Source organism: Numenius arquata, chromosome 12 (genome assembly GCF_964106895.1).
Source record: "Numenius arquata chromosome 12, bNumArq3.hap1.1, whole genome shotgun sequence".
NCBI classification, from domain to species: domain Eukaryota; kingdom Metazoa; phylum Chordata; class Aves; order Charadriiformes; family Scolopacidae; genus Numenius; species Numenius arquata.
The window spans coordinates 827,409-847,766 of record NC_133587.1 but is presented as its reverse complement, the minus strand read 5'-3'; the positions used below and the strand labels follow the sequence as shown (position 1 = coordinate 847,766).

Genomic DNA, 20,358 nt, shown 5'->3' with positions numbered 1-20,358 from the left:
AAGGTAATAGCACAGTTCCAAGATGTGTATTCAGTTGCTGCATTCTGTATGGGTGCTGCATTGAGACGTGTCAGAGCTACTGACAGCCAATAAATACCCCTTGCAATATTCAGTGTATTCATCCACAATAACCTCAACTTATAAAGTGACCAAAGATGCTAATTCACTGTCCAAAAAATTTGGTAAAATGATTTTCAGCAATAAATACACTCCAGCTCTCCAGCTCTATGATTGATTCCATACATTCCATACTCACATCGCACACACAAAGACCAAAAAAGAAAAAAAAAAAAAAAGGGGGAAGTGAAAGAAACATGCAATCACTTAACATTGGGGTTTCTCTTGCTAAAAATAGCTCCTGGAATCATGTGCCTCCTCTGCAGCACTTCCTAACACAGTCTTGAAAATTATGGCCTGTGACATGAAGTACCTGTGTGAGGCGCTTTGTGCAGCGGAGAGGGGTTTGTGCCTCTCTTCCCTCCCCCCGACTGCATTTCTGGGATGCCCCAGGTCTCTCTGTACACCAGACTTGGGGTGTGAAAAGCTGTTTCTCTGCGGGTTTTGTCAGGGGCTGCCGAGCTCAGCGACAGCGCAGGCTGGAGCTGCCCCAGTGCCTTGGCCGTGGCAGAGGTGCTGCCGGGCCATCGCCGGCACGGGGACGCTGGCGCAGGGGTCGGGATGAGGACCAGCCCAGCCCTGGGCACAGCCACGGCCAGCCTGTCCCGCCGTGCCCGTTATCAGGCCCAGGCACAGCGCCCCGGTGACGGGCGTAAGCTGAGACCACAAACACGCCAGGCTCTTTTGGTTACTGGGGCTTTTTTTTTTTGCTTCTGCTTTTCTTGGTTGGTGTTTTTTCCAGTGCCACCACAGCATCCACTGGCAACAAACACACGTGTGTGGGAGGCATTCAGAGATACTTTTTTTTTCCCGTACGGTTTGCTTGGGAGGAACTGGCTTTCCCTAGCAGTGGAGAAGATTGCTGAGAAGAAAGCCTATGGAGATAAGCCTGGCTACAGGCCACCAGATAATTTGGGAGGGATCTGTGAGTGGCTACCAGATGAGCTGACACTAGTCTCAGCTAATCCAGGCTACACCAGGAATACTACCAGAAAAACGTTGCGTTTGATTACCCACCTCACATCTTCATTTCACTTAGTAGGAAGAACTATTTAAAGACTGCAGCGCCAGCAGCTGGGCCAAATGAGTCACCATCAGCCTAATGAGCCCGTATGTTTAAGCAAATAGGTCTCGGTACTATCAGAGGGGACAGCCGAGCAGCTCATTACCTTCCCCACACTGCAGATCAACAACCCGGCGAAACCAGGGCTGGCAGGATGTGAATTCACCTCTGGGCCGTGCCCCGCTCGTCCCCGCAGCCACAACCGCAGCTCCTGCCGAGTTTGGGTCACTCGATGATTGCCACAGCCGGCGGCATGGTGGCCAGGCTGGTCCTTGCTCCTGTCGGTCTCAGTCTCTCTAGGCAAAACATAGAACTAAAAAATCTCTGGCCTTTTGCAGAGAGCTCTGGGAGCTAAGGAAGAAACGCTCGGAGGGAAGAACTGGCTGTGGTTCACTAAAGCTGTTTACCAAACATGAATGCTCTACCGAGCACACGGAAAAGAGACACTAACAGTCCACCCACACACGTAGCTAAACCTTCTGCAGGAAAACGAGGAAACTATTTTTACTATTGAAAGTAGCAGATAATAACCTTCCAACGTCCTGGACCCTAAAGAATAGCCTAAAAAACCACACACAAGCCTGTATTCCTTTGTAAAGCGCAGCACAAAAGGGCTTGAGGGATTCTCCAAGGGCTTGGGCAAAAACTCCAACCAACCAAGCCCCCGTCCCGCCCGCCCCGGGGAAGCGCGGTCCCGGGGTGCAGCGGGCTCGGCCAAAGGGAAAGAAAGGGGTGACCCCGTCCCTCGGGGGCTGCTCCGTCCCTGGAACGCCTCCTGCTGCCACCAGCCCCGGGCCGACAGCGGCCACGTACCCGAACACCACCACGTTGCAGCAGCTTTGCCTTTCCCCCCTTGTTTGGGGGGTGCGCGACCAAAACCGCTTCATTTGGGCGGGTGTGCGATGGAGACCGCCCGGGGTCCCCCCGCTCCCCGCGGGGCAGCCGGCGGAGGGTGGGTGTCTCCCACCGCCGCTCTTCCCCGCCCCCCGGTAAGTTAATTAGCTGCCATTAGGAAGGGCAGGCGGTGCCGGGGGCAGGTCCCGCTTCCAGTCGACGCGCCTCGATCGCGGTATAAGGAACCCCAGGGAGGCTCCGCTCTCCCCCCCCCCCCCGCCGCCGGAGCATCGCCGTGCCCAGCATGGCGGAGCAGCCCCGCCGCCTCGCCTCCCTCCTGCTGCTGCTCTGGGGCTGCCTCGGCCCGCCCGCCCGCGCCGGCCTCTACTTCAGGGAAGGGCAGAGCTGCTACCGCCCGGCCCCGCGCAGGGACCCCGGCCTCAGGTGAGACCCGCACCCGGCCCCGCCGCAGCCCGGGGAGGGGGCCGGGCGGCCCGCACCGGGGCTTTGCAGAGCCGGCCTCGCCCGGTCTCGGGGGGGGGCTCCCAGGTGCGGGCGGCTCCGTCCCCCCGCCGCGCGGGGAGCGTTCGGGGGGGTCTCCCCGCCGCCGGGAGAGCTCGGGGGAGGGCGGCTCTCCCCGGTGCGGGGGGGTGCGTGTGTGTGTCCGGGGGCTCTCCCCGGTGCGGGGGGTGTGGGGTGTGTGTCCGGGGGCTCTCCCCGGTGCGGCGGGGTCCGGAGGCTCTCCCCGGTGCAGGGGGGTGGGGGGGATCCCGCCCCCCCGGTCGCAGCGGCGGTCACGAGGCGGCGCGGGTGGGGCCCGGTCACGCTGCCCGCTGTCACGTGACCCGCGCCGCGTGCCGGACCCTCGCGGCCTCGTTACGAAACCCCCGAAAGCTGGGGTTTTGTGGGGAAAAAAAAAAAAAATAAAAAAATCAGCCCTTCGCTGGCCCGTCGCGACGGGCAGCCCGGGAGCTGGCGCCTCCTCTCCCCCCCGCAGGACCTACCCCCGCCCGCACGAGTCCCTGGGGGCGGCGGCGCTGCCCCGGAGCTGGGACTGGAGGAACGTGAACGGCGTCAACTTCGCCAGCACCACACGGAACCAGCACATCCCCCGGTACTGCGGGTCCTGCTGGGCACACGGCAGCACTAGCGCCCTGGCAGGTACGTCCCGGGAACCGGCACATCCCACCGGCACCCGGGCAGGGACATCCCCCCTCTCCCCCGGGAACCGGCACATCATCCCCAGTAACGGACAGAGCACAACCCGGGCTGGGAGGTGTGTGAATGCAACGGGAATGCCCTAGCTGACAGCGAGGAGGTCTGGTTTCAACGGAGACAGCCATCGCTGCGGCCGTCCCCACCCTCGGAACCACCGGGGGGATGGCAGCTCAAAAGCTGTCTGGAGGAACGCAGCCCCTGCCCAACTGCCCCTTAGGGCCGGGAGTAGGAAGGGGGTTTTCTGCCCCTCTGGGAGGTGTGGTGATGGCAGCAGCAGATGCGAAAGCAGTTACCTCATCTCCTTCCCGTTTTTGGTACCTCGGCATCGACCGCAGCCTGGCTGCGAGGAAGTGAGAGAAGCTGGCCTTGGTGGGAAGGTCCCGCAGGGTATCGGCTTCAGGAGCCCCGACCCCCACAGCATACACCACAGCTGGTTGCAGCAGAGAGCTTTTTATCAGCCTTTTTCCTGGGAAAAGGGAAGTAGGGGTTTGCTTCAGCTGGAGAAGTATTTTCTCTAGAGAGGATACGTGATGATTTGCCGGCAGCAGTAAGGTGTTTGTGTGGGGGGGCTGTGAGGGGATGAGCTGTGGAGGAGAAATCAAGGAAACTGGGCAGGAATGGGAAGACACCGCAGGTGTGAGCAGGCAGCAGGAGGGGAAAGGATCCATTCTTAAGCACTACGAGAATATAGACATGTATGAAACCTGCTGTGATGTAGGGAAGAACTAGAACAGATAAAATACTTAACTTGTGTAACTTTGGTTAAAGCTTAATTGCATCCCTAGGTATGCCAATACGTGCATAAGTATAAAAAGTTGACTTTAAAAATCAGGGTATCTTTTCTGAACTGCTGTGACTAGTTAAAGCGCTCATCCCTTCCCTCCTTGCGGGAAGAGGGGCTGGGATAACGTGTCCTGCCAAGTACAGCAGAGTGTTAGTGCTAATAGGATTAAAAGCACTACAGCGGCATCAGTTAAGACACTTAATGCACGGGGAGCTGCAGTTTATAAATACTCATGGGAAGCTTTCAGCCAAGTAAGCTGGTCCTTTCTGACAAAATAAGGCAGCAAAGCAGCGTTGCCTGTCCGAGATGGCAGGGTAACAGTGACACGTTGACTCACCAGTGAGGATATACTTTTCCTTGCTTTAAGTTTGGGAAGATTCTCTCTCGCAGCCAGAGACCTGGGCTGCGGGGGCTTGTGAGTCCCTGCGTGGGTTTATGTGTGAACCCATACTCCTGTAGAAGAGGCTGCCGAGAGCTGGCTTTAGGGTGTGTATTTGAAAACTCTTTTCTGTCAAAGCCAGAAACAGATCTGGAAGGTTTCAGAAGCTGTGACATGAATTAGAAGAGGTTCAGGGCACTTCAAGGCTCTAAACAGATCTTACTGTTTAGTCATACGCAGGTATTTTTGCTGAGCTTTTAGTGAAAAGAGCTTCTAATGGAAGCCTGCACTAATACCCCAGCCTGCTGGTTTGAGCTAGGGGGCAGGGGCTTTTCCAACCACAAGTGCTGGTGCCTGCAGAGAGTTACTGGTTCAGCAGAGGAGAGACAGGTTTAACACTTGTTGCAGGGTGTAACCACCCACGTATTCCACTGACAAAACCCCATTTCTTATCCTTACAGATCGAATCAACATAAAGAGGAAAGGTGCGTGGCCATCTGCCTACCTGTCTGTTCAGAACGTGATTGACTGCGCTGACGCCGGATCCTGTGAGGGTGGAGACCACGCCGGCGTGTGGAAATACGCTCACGACCATGGCATTCCAGATGAGACTTGCAACAACTACCAGGCTAAGGATCAGAGTATGATGCCTATTTGCTTTGGTGTCAGGCTTCAGCCCAGGTTTAGCAGATCTTAATAGAAAAAAAAAAAAAAAAAGGAAAAAAGGTAGTTTTTTGGGTTTTCAATGTACTGGTTCCTGCCTTTGCGTTGTACCTACTGTTTGACTGACAGAACAGGTTTTCTGTACAGGCCTGTGTGTCTCTGCTCCAGCCCAACAGCAGAGCATTAAATCATGCCCAGACAAGTTTGCACAGCTAAATTGTTTTAACTTAATCTCTTAAATCCGTGATATACAATCTCTGATGTACTGAAACGTTTACAAGTGTCACCTCAAGCTAAACAAAGGAGAAATGTAACTTTTGTCTGGTCATGTATGACTGGAAGGTTCTGTATCTAGAGAGCTGAAACACTTCCTCATCAAAGCACTCACGCCTAAGTAGTGAAGAACAGTAACTCACGACTGTAGGGACTTTGAATGTGGTTCCAGAAAGAGTATGTATCAGTCATTACTCTTAAGTTATTAATATCTGCCTCAAGTGAAAGAAAGCAAAGCTTAGTGTCATATCATTAATTCACTTGAAGACTAGCATTCCCTTGCAGTGATAATCTCACTTTTGTTTTGCAGAGTGTAAGAAGTTTAACCAGTGCGGAACCTGTGTGACATTTGGAGAATGCCACGTGATAAAGAACTACACTCTCTGGAAAGTTGCTGACTATGGGTCTGTCAGCGGGAGAGAGAAGATGATGGCAGAAATCTATGCTAATGGACCAATCAGGTAAAAAAAACAAACAAACAAAAAAAAACCAAACAAAAACAACCACCACAAAACTAACCAAATAACCTTGAATGGTAAAAAAGATGTTTATCTACTAGTACTACAGGGACTGAAATACCCGAGACTCAGTCTAGGGCCTGAAGCTTACTTCTCCGCTCTGGCCTACGTTGGCATATCTGCACTGACACACAGGCTTTAGTTTGTTTGTAGGTAAATTGAGCTCTGAAGTCAAAATGCAAGAAACCTGTAGTTTTCTAGCCAGGCCCTTGCCCTGATCTCCTTGTATAAAAACTGCTTTCTGTGTTTTATTACAGCTGTGGCATAATGGCTACTGAGAAGCTGGATGCTTACACTGGTGGGCTCTATTCCGAGCACAACCCCTCGCCTGTGGTGAACCACATCGTATCCGTGGCTGGCTGGGGAGTGGAAAACGGCACAGAATATTGGATTGTTCGTAACTCGTGGGGTGAACCCTGGGTAAGGAAACGTGGGAACAAGTGGGTTTGCACAAAGACTTTAGAGGAAAGGTGGGGTCTTTCACCTGCAAAGAGGAAGCTGCAGAGCTAGCCTGTGGATAAGAAAAGTAAAACTTTCTTTGAGCTAGACTAGCTCTAACAAAATGAAACTGATCTGAAGACAAGGATATTCAGGCAAAGTTACTTGTGTAATGGCAACTGAATCCCACATATCTTCCATGGACATGCAGCTCCTCTTATGGGCAACTGTAAATTACTTTTAGTTGTAGGCAAAAATCAAGCCACACCTGGAATGGACGAGGGGGATGTGAACTCACCGGAGCTGACTGTCCCCATGAACCCAGCATTAAACTGCAGCTCCAGTGAATTCCCAGATTCACCTAGAAGCCATTCATATTTGGGTGGCAGAACAGCCTCAACAGCCTACATTTTCTGTAGTTATGTTTTCTAACTTGCAATGCAAATTCATTCTTTACAGGGTGAAAGAGGGTGGCTGAGAATTGTGACAAGTGCATATAAAGGTGGAAGAGGAGGAGAGTACAATCTTGCTATTGAAGAGGACTGTGCATACGGAGATCCTATAGTTCCTTGATGCCATATTGTACCTCTGTCTGCTTAGGAACCACTTGTTTTGGAAGCTTCCCAGCACAACCTTTTTCTGTTTAAGGAGTAGTTGTCTAAAACCTTCACAGTTCAACACCATCAGGCAGTTCTGCAAAATTAGCCCAGATAGCAACACACTGTCTTCAAAATTAAATAAATACAGAGCTGCTGTTAGATGATTTACAGCTTAAAAGTAATTTGCCCATGAAAAAGTTGTCTGCCTTGATGCACAGTATTTAAATCATACTCACTTAATTGCAGAAACTGTATACGTAAATCCCTGTACGTTTTTTAAATATGTAGACATACTGGGAAGGAAAAATTATACTCAATATTTGGGTCTAGAGCTTATACTAAGTATTGAGCAAGTATCATCTCACAGTGATGCAGATGAAAAAACAGAGCTAAGTTTGGACATGATATATTCAAAAAACCTAAATCCCCTGTTATTTCCTTGGCCTCCTGGTGAAACAGCATTGTTGGGAGTCTCACAAAATGCAGTTGCTTTTGTCCAACCAAAATGATGTAACAGGATTTACTTCAATCAAGAGACAAAGTCTAAACATTTCTTAGTTATTTAATTGGTCTTGTCTTTGCTCAAATTCCTTGCTCTGATATGTGATTGGCTGTGCCAGTTTTCTTGTCAAGGCAATGTATAAATTGCCACAAGCCAGAACTCTATCCCAGTTTGAAGAAAGGTAGCAAATTCTCTTCTTTAAAACTGAGCCAGGTACTAAGTGGCAAATCAGTGCCATATCAAATGTTACAAACTAGCATTGTTAATTGCATTTAATAAATGGAATTTTTCTCTTACATGACTCTATGTGCATTATAAGAGCTTATTAGTACAAGTTTGTGGTTGTCTTCTATTGTTGTCCCTAACAAGCAGGCTCAGGTGCCAGCCCCAAACCTCACCTGATGCTTTTACTGGACTGTTTCTTGTGAAAGGCTTGGTTGACACCAGTCCACGCAGCAACTATGATGGCTCAGGCAACACCTGGAGTTACACACTACCTCTGCCCACGCTGGAGGTTAAGGTACAGGCTACGAGGAAGCATCTGACTTCAACAAGCAAGGGAGAGAGGAGATATTCGGCTGTTGGACAATGTGGCAGCGTGACAGTTCTGGTCACAGCATTGTGGAAGTTTCAACTGGTTAAAAATCACCTATGTAGAGAAGTGGAGAGGAACTCAAGTGTTCTGAGGAAGTGACACCAAGCTTGAATGCAGAGGAAAGCAGAAGTGTACCTTGTTTAAGCAGGTGGCAGATTTGCAACGGACACAGGAACAAAGTGCTCTTGATTACCACTAGAAGCTGATACATGAGGCAGGGCTACAGCCTGAACTGGAGCTCTATAGGGCAAATTGTAATTAATTCCACAAGGAAAGGAAGTCAGGGCTACAAAAAGCCAAAACTGTATGCTAATTCAACTTAAAATACTATGAAAAGTAGGCCTCATGCAAGTTTAAATGGCGTGAATGTTAGCGCATCTTCTAGTCAAAGATAAGCAAAGTAGTTCAGAACAGCTCCTGCAGAAGCAAGTTTTGCCCTTCCCAGGCTGTGCTTGAAGCTGATGAAAGTACTGTGGTGTTACAGCAAGCTCTGTCACTGCGGAGCGAGGGAAGATGCACTCCTTTTTATAAGGAGTTAAGAATCTACACCATTGGCTGCTGTTTCAAGAATTATGGTAGCTTAGAGTTCCCATTTGTGAATCACTAACAGAAGAACAAAGTGATTTCCTTTTTAAATTTACATCCAGTTGGATTTAAAATGTCACTGTCTTTTAGAAAGCAGGTTCTTCAGAAAACAGATGTGCTTGGAAAAGCACAGTGGGCTTGTCTATGCTCCTCACTTGTAAACAAGCAGTATTTGCCCGTACACAGGGAAATCCAGCCCAATGGACAGAAAGGAAGAGAGGTCTGAATGAAACTTTGAAAGAAATCTCTGGAAAAGAAAACCACCTTTATTTAAAGGTAAGTTATAATCTTGGGTGTATCTCCCACTGTTTGGCATCAACCAGGATAGAGGAGAGATAAGTATAAAAACCAAGCACAACAAGCAGTAAGGACATTTCTGCACACAGTCGTATTTTTGGAGAGCAGTAGAATTTTGCCACGGTAATGAAACTTACCAGTAACACCTGATGCATCTATTTAACAAAAATAGAGTCTTAAAGATAACACACACATAGGATTCATCTGTTAATACAAAACTAGCCTTGATTGTTGCAACTCCACTTGCATTACACAAAATGTTTTCTTCATAGCAGTAAATATGCAGAATATTTAGAATTCTAGTAGAATGCAAGACAGAGCCAGCCACACTAATTCCTCATAAAAACCTAAAGCCTTCAAGATTTAGTCTTCAGAGAACTATCTGCAAAGTGGTTTTAGTAGGAACTCCCTTCCCCATTCTTCAGGTTGTGTGTATTACACAAAGAATCAGTGACAAATTCTGCAAATAACCAAAATAATGGTCCTTGAAATAAATCTGTTTCTCTCCTGCTGTCCCCTTCAGAATATTCAGATTTATACGGATTTGTGTAGCAACAGAAAATCCTTCAGTATTACTCCAAAGTCCAGTAACAGTCCTGTGATATGAAGCTCAAGGTCACCACACAAGTCAATCAAATGCCCTTCTGCCCGTTCTTCCTTTTCTGGGGTTTCCTGGTTTGTTTTTGTTGGGTTTTTCCTTTGCTGCTGTGAATATTACTGGTGGAGAGTATGGCAAAGTAGTCATCACGTGCTCTGCATTCTTGATATTTTCCACTGCTTAGTTCATCATAATAAAGTTAGATTTGCAGTGAGCTTAAAAGAAAAAAAAAAAAAAGTGCTCAGTACATGACTGATTTATCCGTTTGCATGTGGGTTTTTGCATTATGTAAATAATTAGGATTTTAGGGTCTGGAGAGATGTTTTTGTGCTAGTTCTCAAAAAAAAAACGGTATTTGTCTTCAAATTCCTCACTGGTACCTAGAGATTCTTGATTAAAGGAAAATTTCTAAACACAGGCCCCTAAAAGGGAAGTTATCTGTGAAAATACCTGACAGGCATTCCTATGTTTAGCAATCCTCCTAAACATCATTTGCAAATTGTAACAGATAACTAAAGGAAGCAGGTATGCAAGGAATAAACGTGACTTACCTATAAACTCAGTGACAGGATCATGTTCGCCTTCTGTTTTAATAGTACCTGCAATACTTTCATTTTCCAAGATGGGAAGAAAAAGCTGTACGAAGTCTGAGGTATATGGAGGAGCAATCACATCCAGCACCTGAAACAGCAGGCAAAAATGGATTATTCTTCCAGTTAGAGAGGTAGTAGGGACGATATTTAATTCACAATACTAGTCTTGAAAGCATACAACTAGTCACACTCAAGAGGTCTTGTTCTCCATACAAGTAATCAATTATGTATCCTTGCAGTACTCCATCTCATACCTTAATACTTTCAGGAGTCAGCAGGACTAAGTCACATCTAGTGAATACTGATATTACTTACCGTGCTCAGAATCTCATCTCATATCCTGAAATATTTCTGAACCCGAGGCAAGCTGATTTCATATCCGAACACACACAACTGATATTAGAGTTTATTTCTATATGTTAGTAAACTACTGACCTCCGTAACAAAATATCTGATGAGAGAGATATCAGTGTCCAGCTTCTCCAGGCATTTGCGGATGTAGCTGACGACGGGCAGGACATATCCCCGGCTCAGTAAATGCACCATTCGATCCAAGAGAGTCTTCTTCAACTCCAGCTGGTGGGACGGGAAGGGAAGAACCCAGATTGGAACTCCCTCTCAGAAGTGTGCATTTTTTATTGCTCATTCTTATTGACTCAGTATCTGCTATGTTACTTTTTAACCATGACCATATTCCTAAATTAAACTCTTAAAACTGCTGCGACAGCAAAAGCAGTTATCTTGAATAAGCGTAACCAATACAAATACCAAATCCTTTGAGAATCACCTGCTCCATCACATCAAGCTGTGAATGTTCTGTTTCGAAGAGCTTGACAAGGAGTTGTAGAACTTGGGGATGAAGCAGCTGATGGCATGTACTGATCTGCAAACAAGATGGGAAAGTGACATCCTCACAACTTCAATCTAAAAACCAACGCACTGGATTTTATCAGACAAGTTTACACTGATGTTCAGTGCCAGATGTAAATTCTTTCAGAAAAATTCTACTGTTTCTTTCTTTGATGCCTAAGTTTTCCTAGTGTAAATAATGCTGAGGTGACAAAACCAAGTAATTAACTCTGAATAGAGAGATTCGTCCCTGTACTGAATGGGATGTACTTCCAGTTACAGGTGTCAAAACTGGTTTTACTCTCCAGCTAGATTTTATATACGCTTTTACCTCATCCAATAATGCCAGATGAACCGGGGTGTGATCAGTCTGCAGTTGGAAGTATCGTGGCTCTGACACTGTCCAGTCCACCCACTTTAATACACCCATTGCCACCACTGGGAACCTACAGAAAGAGAGATCACTTTAGCACAGGAGCATAAAAAACAAACCCAAAACAACCAAAAAAACCTCCAAAAACTCACAGCAAATAAATAATTAAATAAAATAATCTTTCAGTATGTTGTAATGGTTGCTAGAGTTTCAGTTTAACTTACAGCAGAATTCATAAAGCTCAAAAAGTTCTGCTTGAGAAGTTGCCAGCACATCCAGAGTGCTTTGGATAGGCTGGAGGAAAATTCTGTCTACAAAGACACTCCCTGCTACGCACAAAATGCAGAAAACAGGCAACAAAATTAATGTACGCTCCAAGTTTGTTCCAGTTTATTCAATATCTGCTGTTTCATACTTTTAAGAGGAGAGGAAAGGGCACATCTATTGCTAGGAAAGCTTCGTTAGAAGACAAAGTAATCTCTCATCTTTTTGCAATGGCAGAAAAAAAGCACGTTCTGTGATACAACAAGGACAAGTTGTCTGTGGAAGCCAGAATTTACATTTACAGATTCCGAAGAGTCAGGTGTACAATTTGGAAAGCTGCTTTCAGACCACAACTTCACAGATCCTTCAGTGAGAATGTTCTCAGAGTGGCCCACAAAGGACTCCCCTTTAGCAGTGCTGCCTCTCCTAAACAACACTTTCCTTCCAACAGCTGAAGCTCAGGACCAGCCTCTCTGCTCACCTGATGCACTGGTAGAGAGTGCTCAGTTCTGCAACCAGCTCTGATGCTCCTTTGTTCTCATTGCAACACAGGTTGTGAACGGTTTCAATGGCTTTCGAAGTTGACTTGAGTTCATCCTTGTTTATGCTGACCCTCTTGTTCTGAAAAATTGCAAAGATTGAATGCAATGAATATACAGGATACCTGTTGTTATTTAAAGAAAGGAATTGTAACCTGTGATAAGCCTAAGATCATGTTTCACAAAATTTAGACTCAAATGCAAGTTTTGGAAGAACTAATTATCAACGAGCTGAAGTGCACAGATGTTTCCTTTACTTAATTCCCTAAGAATTACTTTATCCACTTCATAGAATTACATTCCTCTTCCTCTGAGAAAGCACATACAGTTCTAGTAGCACAGAACTGCTGCTGATAATCTTTGGGGGGAGGTGGGGGAACAGAGCAAAAACACTCAGTGCACCCAGACTTTTATAGTACTATTTGATCATCAGGATCTGCATTTTTTGGTAGTTTCCCTTGAAACCAGAAACATTTCATATTAAAATAAGTAAATTAAACCAAATACATTGTTTTAAACTGAGCAACTTCACAACCATACATTTTCTTCAGCCCAGTCAGGCCACTGTAGGTAAAAATAATGTTATTCACAGAACTGAACATCACCTTTTTCCACATCTCTACTACACTCGCTGCATATGCCAGGATGTGAATGTATTTATGTTTGTGGTCCTGGTTGATCTTAGCACCTGGCTTGAACAATGACTGCATGAAGAGGTCCAGAAAGGCAGGTACTCGAATCTGTGAATAAAACAAACAGTTTATCAGAGCCCAAAAATTATGAGAGGTGACTAAAAAATATAGTTTTTGCATCTGATATACCTTGCATAGAGAGAGATACAGCACATTCCCCCTTGGGAATAGGTGAGATAGTTTTCCAAAGAGACCCAAACTTTTGACAAAACAAGAAACAAAAAAACCCAAGCCAACAAACAAACAAAAAAAAGAAACAGTTACAGAATGTATTACTAAAGTATGTAAATGCCACCATTTGTTACCAGAACCCATGTCAGAACCAGGCAGTGAGAAACGTGAAATGTGCTATTTAGGCCTGCTTATAACAAACTGCAAATCTGCGAAGGTTTTTTAATAATTTTTTACTTCTTGTTAAAAGAAGTTAATTAATTCCTTGCCGTCTTTATCTCCTATTGAAAAGTTCTTGAATGAATTTAATTATAGGTAAAAAAGACAACTTGGAATGATTAAAACCAAACCAAAACACTCAAGAAGCTAATACAAAACAGAATAGATGCAAACATTACCTGAAGTTATAGAGGGATGAGTCCAGTGCTAACTTCTATTTTGTGCTGATACAGCACTTAGCACAACAAGACCTCGTATTTCTGAGTGCTACTGAAGTTTCAGAGGTTATAAAAAGACAACTACTAACCAGCTCTACGGGGGGTGGGTCCATGCTTGTGAACATTTTGAACAGGACAGTGATGTCTGCTGGATTCAGAGCTCCTTTGGACAACATGGCACCGAGAGCCTGGCACGCTCGAGGGTAGGAGGCTGCGGTCCCCAGTGCTAACGTGATCTGACTAGCATCGTGGCCTCTAGATGAAGAGCAAACATACATAACAGCTTATTTTCTTATTTCAGACATTTTAGTTTTAGCCTCACTGAGTCAACAGGGCACTTCCTATGGCATGTAATGCCTTAGGGCAGAACCCCTTACCCTTAGTAATTATAGAAATAGGCCTGTATTTCCCTTGTTTGTTTCTAAACTATTCATAGAATAATAAAAACGTATATTTTTTTTAACAGACAAACTTAAATTCTTTACTCCTCTTAAGTCAGGTCTCCCAGTACATTACACTGAGCTTTTCTGTTGCCCTATGAATTAAAGCTTGCTATAAGAACTGCTCTGTTGCAACCAAGAATTCTCCCTTTGCTGGTAAAAGGTAATCAAGAACGAGCAAAATCCAGCAGTTTACACATTTCGGTGACACTTACTTCTCATGAGCGTATCGCTGGACCTCCTGAGCAATCCGTCTGACAGCCGACCCTCCCTGCTCCTCTTGAGCTAATATGGACATCATAGACTGAGCGAAGAGATAGGTGTGCTCTCCGTGGCACACCATCTTCTGCAAAAGCACACATCAAACGTCTTACCCATCAACACGAAACAGGCAAGCATGATCTGGCGATTGCATTACCGTAACAGCAAAGATTTCACTGAAATCTACTAATCAAAGGAAAAAACCCCAAACCAACACACAAACAACTACACAAGAGAACCAAAAGCCCACCAGCCAAAAGTACAGAGAAGCACAGGATCACTATGCATCGGTACCATGCAAGAAGAGACGGCTACATTGAGAACTTTGTTCCTTAAATACCAAGATTGAGGGGAAATTCTATCCTACTTACACTCGGTACTTTCTCTGCAATATTTAATAAGTAAGAGAAGTACAAAGCCATCCAAAAGTCATTACGCTGTTTCACAACACAGAACATATGCTGGGTTGATTCAGATGGCAACTTCCCCACTGAAGCGGATGACAAGAGAATTATTTTAATTTACCAGGAGACTGACTAGACTGATCTTTAGATCTTGCATTAGATGTGAAAGACAACAATTCTACCTTCACCTTTTTACAATCCATTTAATAAGTATAAGAATTGTCACATAAGCAACCCAAGGATTTCTTTGTCACAGACTGAACAAAAAGCCCAAATTTCTATTTTTGAACTTGGATATCTTTTTTCTTCAAAAGATTTTGTAAGATTTGATAAGATGTCAAGATACTCTACAATCCCATAATGATTTGTATATCCTAACCAGAAAGGAAAACACTATTGTCTTTCCACGTAAAAAGGAAAAAAAAAAAAACAACAAAAAACCAAAACCCCAAAAAAACTTACAGCAAACTCAGGGAGGTTTTTTTCAAGGTTTTCTTCTCCTCCATCTAGAATTGTTGCCAGAGATGTACGCAGGACTCTGGAAAACACTTCCAGTTGCTGACAAGCCGTTGAAACACTGGTTATTTCCCCTTGATATCCAGCATCAGATATAAGCTACGAAACCAAAAACGTCACAGAAAACTTGTATTATTTACATTTATCTTTCAGATATCCTAACAAGTCTAGGAGAACACACAGAATGTAAGATTTGCCTCTGCATACATTTACTAGAATTCACATTTATCTTTCAGACTACAGAAAAGGAAACCGACAAAGATGTAGCAAAAAGAAAGTAAACCATAATGACAGAAGAACACTTCAGATCACACCAAGATAAATCATAACATTCTTTCCCTATCACAGAAACACACAAAACTGACTGAAATCTTCCACTGCACCAGAAATCCAGAATTTTCAAATACACATCAAAGAAAAAAACCCAACCCAAACAAAAAACACAAGAACCTCTCCCCCCAACTGAAAAATCTCAAAAAGCAGTACCTCAAACCAGGAAACTACACTTACTATTTGCAACCTGTAACATAATTCCTCCCACCAGTACGTATTTGTACTGTTATGATGTTTGAATAAGCAGTATTATGCAGAAATACATAAAAGATACAGGCAAGACCACAGCCAATATCTGATGCCAGAACAATAAGCCCCTTATGGATATTCTCATTTATTAGACTTGAGTATACTACCTTAACAGTAAAATTAAGCATTAAACAGTCGGGATGGGCCTCTGCCAACTTGTAAAAGAGATCTCTCCACGTAGTATGTGCTATCATTTGCTCAAGCCAGGCTGGAGTCTGAAAAGATCAGAGCAATAGAGAGAAATGTAAGAGTATCTAGTTGTCAAGATCATGAAAAGTAAGCCTTCTAACCTCTCAGGAGCCCTGCGAGTCATTATGCAGCACTTTATTACAAAGGAGGATGCAGTCAAAGTTTCTAAGTTCTCTAAGCCTCTGAGGACTCCAGTGAGACACAACTGTTTTTCTGAAACCACTTGTTTCTTAACCAAGGAGCTTTGAAGATACAGTTTCCCTTCTCCCACCATATACTACTCCATGGGATGCAGGCATCTGTGTAGGATCCGCTCATGTAAAGACAGCAACACTGATTCCATGCACACCTCTCCTTCCTCTGTAAAGATGGAATCTGCTTTCCGAGGGTCAAAATGCTTGATAAGCAAGCTCTTTAAATGGTTTTCTACAGTCTCCTGAACTTGCACTGGCTCGACACCTGTATAGAAGGAACAAAAACCATGGCAGATGCAATCCAATCAAACACAGCAGCAACATCTTACATTTTTCAACAAGAACAGAAACTACTCAGATATTTGTCAACACGCAGAAGATGAGAGGGGAGCCATCAGTTCTACTATGAAGCCAAAATTAAACAGACAGATTTAGAGATTCTCAATCTTTTTTCCTAACAAACACTCCTAAAGACTGTTTAGGGTGACAGGCAGGTTACACTAGTCCTTTTCCTCCTGCTCTCTTCAGCAGTCACACAAACAACAACGCCGGTCATCTCACCAGACTGTTACTGGGTGCGATACCAAAATGCACGTATCTTAAACGGAAAAGGCATTACTGGGGTTGGTGCACAAACCAACCTTACTACAGATTAAAGCCCATCCTTTTAATATATTGGCTATCAGTAGCTTTGATAGCATACTACAAAACGATACACAAAGCAGTAATAAGTAGATCTACATTTCTGAGATTAGAGTATAATTCTGATAGTTTGTAAACAAAAGTTTCTACTAGCTAAGCACAAAGATACCACAAGATAATGCTAAGCATGTCTTGCAAGAGGCTGCTGAAGAATTCACAAGCAGATTGGCAATACGGAATTCTGGTCTCAGAGAATACAGGCATCCATGAGACCCTTCATCTAACCACTGACCCACTGAAAGGGAACAGTGACTAGTAGTAAGGTATTTGTTTTTTCAGTATTAATTATATAATGCTATTACAAAATATCAAATATTGGTAACACCATCTATATAACAGTACCCTTGCCCTTGTGCATGAAAATAAAAAGACACCTTTTATGATTACCCTTTATAATATAGTTTGTGGGTGTTACAAAGTGTTCATCAATAGATCACTTATTCTTTGAGCAGAATAAACGTATTATTATAAAGAATTTAGTCACATACACATACAGGATGACAACTTTATAATGATCCACTTCCTGAGCATGATCAAATTTGTCACCAATTCAGATATTTCTGACAAAAGAAAGACTATAGACCCAAATTATACTTTATCACTTTTCCTACCTGTTTGAATGAGCCACTCTGCCAGCAGATTTACAGTCTGTGCCACCGCAGTGTAGTTTTCAGAGAGGAGCTGGATAACATTCTCTGGAGAACCTCCTGCTTGGAAGTATCTGATGAAAGGATTGGAAAAGAACTACTTGAAATTCATATTAAAAAAAAACCAAAACCAACTGAACTCCAAACAAAGGGAAAACAATCATACAATTGCATCATTTATTCATTTTCCCCCACACTTCCATACAAAGTGATAACATCGGATAGAATCACAGAATGGTTTGGGTGGGAAGTGGCCTTCAAAGCCCCCCCAGTGCCACCCCTTGCCCTGGGCAGGGACACCTCCCACCAGACCAGGTTGCTCCAAGCCCCCTCCAGCCTGGCCTTGAACCCCTCCAGGGATGGGGCAGCCACAGCTTCTCTGGGCCACCTGGGCCAGGCTCTCACCACCCTCATTGTAAAAAAATTACTTATATCTAGTCTAAATCTTCCCTCCTTTTCTGGAAAACCATTGCCCCTTGTCCTGTTGCTACAGGCCCTGTCTGTGCAACAGCCACAGCAACACATAACACACATCATAACACACACGAGGTTACACTCACCGCTTCAACGTGTTAAATATAGACGGCTCCATTATATAGTCTGGGGTCGAAAATTTCTTGAGGCATTCTTGCTGCACCTCAGCATCGTCTTCTCCCTCTCCATCTTCGTCGTCTTGCTATTGCGAGCACAGCCAGGTCAGCCAGTCCCCGTCCCGCATCCCCCCTCCACCCCCGTGTTTCGGCTGTTCCTGCCCCCCCAGAGCCACACACCGCCGCGACCGACCCGCACAACCGCGACCCACCGCTGTTTTCCTCCTCCCTGACCCGCCCCGGCCCCGGGCCCCTCCGCTGGGCCTGCAGGGCCGGCTTCCCCGCCCGCCGCCCCCGCGCTTTCGGCCCCAGCCCGGAGCCCCGCCGCGGCTCCGCCGCCCGTGGGTCGAGAGGGCCCGGCGCTCCCCCGGGACCCCCGGCAGCAGGCGGCGTCCCCCGGCAGAGCGCTCCGCTCCGGGGGCGGCGCGGAGGCCAGCGCTCCCCTCACGGGCCGCCCCGGGCCCGCCGCCGGGCTGCCGCTCGCCGCCCCGCCGCTCACCGCCCCTCCGTCCGCCTCGTTGCCCCACTCCGCCGCGCTGCCCTCGAAATAATCGGCGTCCTCCATGGCTCCTCCCGCCCCGCCCCCGGACGGGGACGCGGCGGCCGGAAGCGGGGCGGAGCGGCGCGCAGTGGCGGGCGCCGGCAGCCTGAGGCGGCGGAGGCCTCCTCCGGGCCGGGCCGGGCCGAGGAGGGGGATCGCGGTGGCGCTCGGAGCGGGGGCCCCTGTTCTCTCAGCCGCTGGAGACGGCGGGGAGTCTCCGGGCCCGGGCCGTGCCCGCCCCGGGCCGCGCTGACAGGGGCGGCGGGGCCGGGCGGCCGTTACCTCACGCCTCGGCGGGGGAGGCCGGTGCCTGGTGAGGGCTGGCGGGAACCGGCCGCAAACGAGCGGCAGCAGATAAACATAAAATAGGGAGACCTGAGAGCTGCCCGCGGCGGCGGAGGGTCGCGGCCTCGGCGGTTCGGCCCGGTCGGCCGGTGCTGAGAGCCAAGGCAGAGCCCGTACAGTCTGAGGGGGAAAATACGGGCCGAGGGGAAAAAGCAGCCAGTGGGAATTTAAAAGCGAACTTGTGTACCCCGCAAAGGCTCCCGGCGCAGCGGTGAGGGGACGGGGCTACAGGGGGAGAGGGAAAATGGAAGTGTCGCTCCTTCTTGTGTCAGGGCAGCGTCCTCACACCCTCTGGGGCGTGGGGGCAACGAGTTGATAGGAATGATCAAATGTTACCGTAGAGTTAAAAAAACCCTATCAAGTAGGGGAAAAAAAGAACGAATAGCAAAGATAACTTTGGTGGAATGGAAGTGGTAGGAGTTTTAGGACCAGAGTTTAGTGGTAAAGTTTTAGGACCAGCATTAGTGTAACTCTTGAGTACCCAGAACTTGCCGGAGAGTTACACTAAATAACACTTCTCCCTTTTCTCATTGCAAATAAATTTTTTGGCAGTTACTTTTTAGCCTAAGACAAAACCCTGAAGTCTTTGATCTAAAAAAGTCTTAATAAACCAAGGGTAGTCCCTATAAATAACAGTTCTGGTGTTGCAGTTGCCGGTTTCACTTCTGGGTGGCAGAGCCCTGTGCTGTGTGAGCCCCGCTCCCTCTCCCCACGGCTCCGGGGCCCTCGGATTTGCTCCGTAGGAGGATGGATGGATGCCCATGGCGGTGGCAGTGCCCACCTGGGGACAGCCCTTCCTGGGATCCTGAGGGGATGGTGAGCGGGGGACTGGCCAAGGGGCCCCCAGCAAAGACAGGGACCGGGGAGTTACAGGCAAATGAAGAGGGGATACATGTAAAGTGACGCCTGATGGTACAACCTGACCTTAGGCAAGGAGACAGGCGCAACCAAAATGGAAACCACGGGAGAGAAACAGTGTCCCTTTGTCTCTCGTCAGACGGGCTCCCCTTCTTCAGTTGTGTAAGAGTTTAACCGTGAGAAAGGGGAGGGCAAGGGTGTGTTCTGGGGTTTGGAGGGCAGCCAAGAGCATCACTGATTAATTATTTGAAAGGTCCTTTATTCTCATTCAGTTTCTAACCGAAAAATAGTAAAAAGGAATGACATAGTTTTCCGTGCAGTCCATGAAATCGCTTGGTAGGAAAGCCCAAAAAACCCTGTTCAGAAATAAGGTGCCATAGGGTCTTCAAGAGACACGTTCCTTGTTCAAGCATGGTCACTGTACTGGTTAAAGGGATTACTGCACGTAAATTTCACTGTAGAAAATACACACCATCACCTGAACTGCAGCAGAGCATGAGTTGTGCTGTCATATGCTGCCCTACAGTGGTGAAGCAACCCTTTTGGAAACATTTCTTCAACTTTTTTGTGAACCCAGGATAATACTCTTTTTGCTCTGTCAACAGAAAGGAAAAGAGACTTTTCCAGAACAAAAGGCATGGATTGAGGCAGAGGCACGATGGACACATTCTCTACCTGTGCCAGACAGTCACTCCATTGCTGGCAGCC

The 20,358-nt window shown here is 46.6% G+C and overlaps 2 protein-coding genes across 2 annotated transcripts; one reads left to right on the top strand and one right to left on the bottom strand.

The window, feature by feature from the left end:
* The first annotated feature begins 1,972 nt into the window (after positions 1–1,972).
* On the top strand, positions 1,973–7,688 carry CTSZ (cathepsin Z). Its single transcript, XM_074157349.1, has 6 exons — positions 1,973–2,458; positions 3,012–3,175; positions 4,857–5,036; positions 5,642–5,792; positions 6,107–6,269; positions 6,747–7,688. Exons 1-6 carry the CDS (start codon positions 2,319–2,321, stop codon positions 6,858–6,860), a joined length of 912 nt encoding a protein of 303 aa, XP_074013450.1. The 5' UTR covers positions 1,973–2,318; the 3' UTR covers positions 6,861–7,688.
* A 1,126-nt stretch (positions 7,689–8,814) lies between these two features.
* NELFCD (negative elongation factor complex member C/D) lies at positions 8,815–18,505 on the bottom strand. The gene is made up of 15 exons (XM_074157029.1): positions 18,406–18,505; positions 17,877–17,992; positions 17,281–17,390; positions 16,123–16,232; positions 15,692–15,799; positions 14,949–15,101; positions 14,037–14,167; positions 13,471–13,636; positions 12,687–12,821; positions 12,024–12,163; positions 11,237–11,351; positions 10,844–10,939; positions 10,492–10,632; positions 10,015–10,144; positions 8,815–9,678 (listed from the first exon to the last, which is right to left on the bottom strand). Exons 1-15 carry the CDS (start codon positions 18,469–18,471, stop codon positions 9,644–9,646), a joined length of 1,752 nt encoding a protein of 583 aa, XP_074013130.1. The 5' UTR covers positions 18,472–18,505; the 3' UTR covers positions 8,815–9,643.
* Between the last annotated feature and the right edge of the window lie 1,853 nt (positions 18,506–20,358).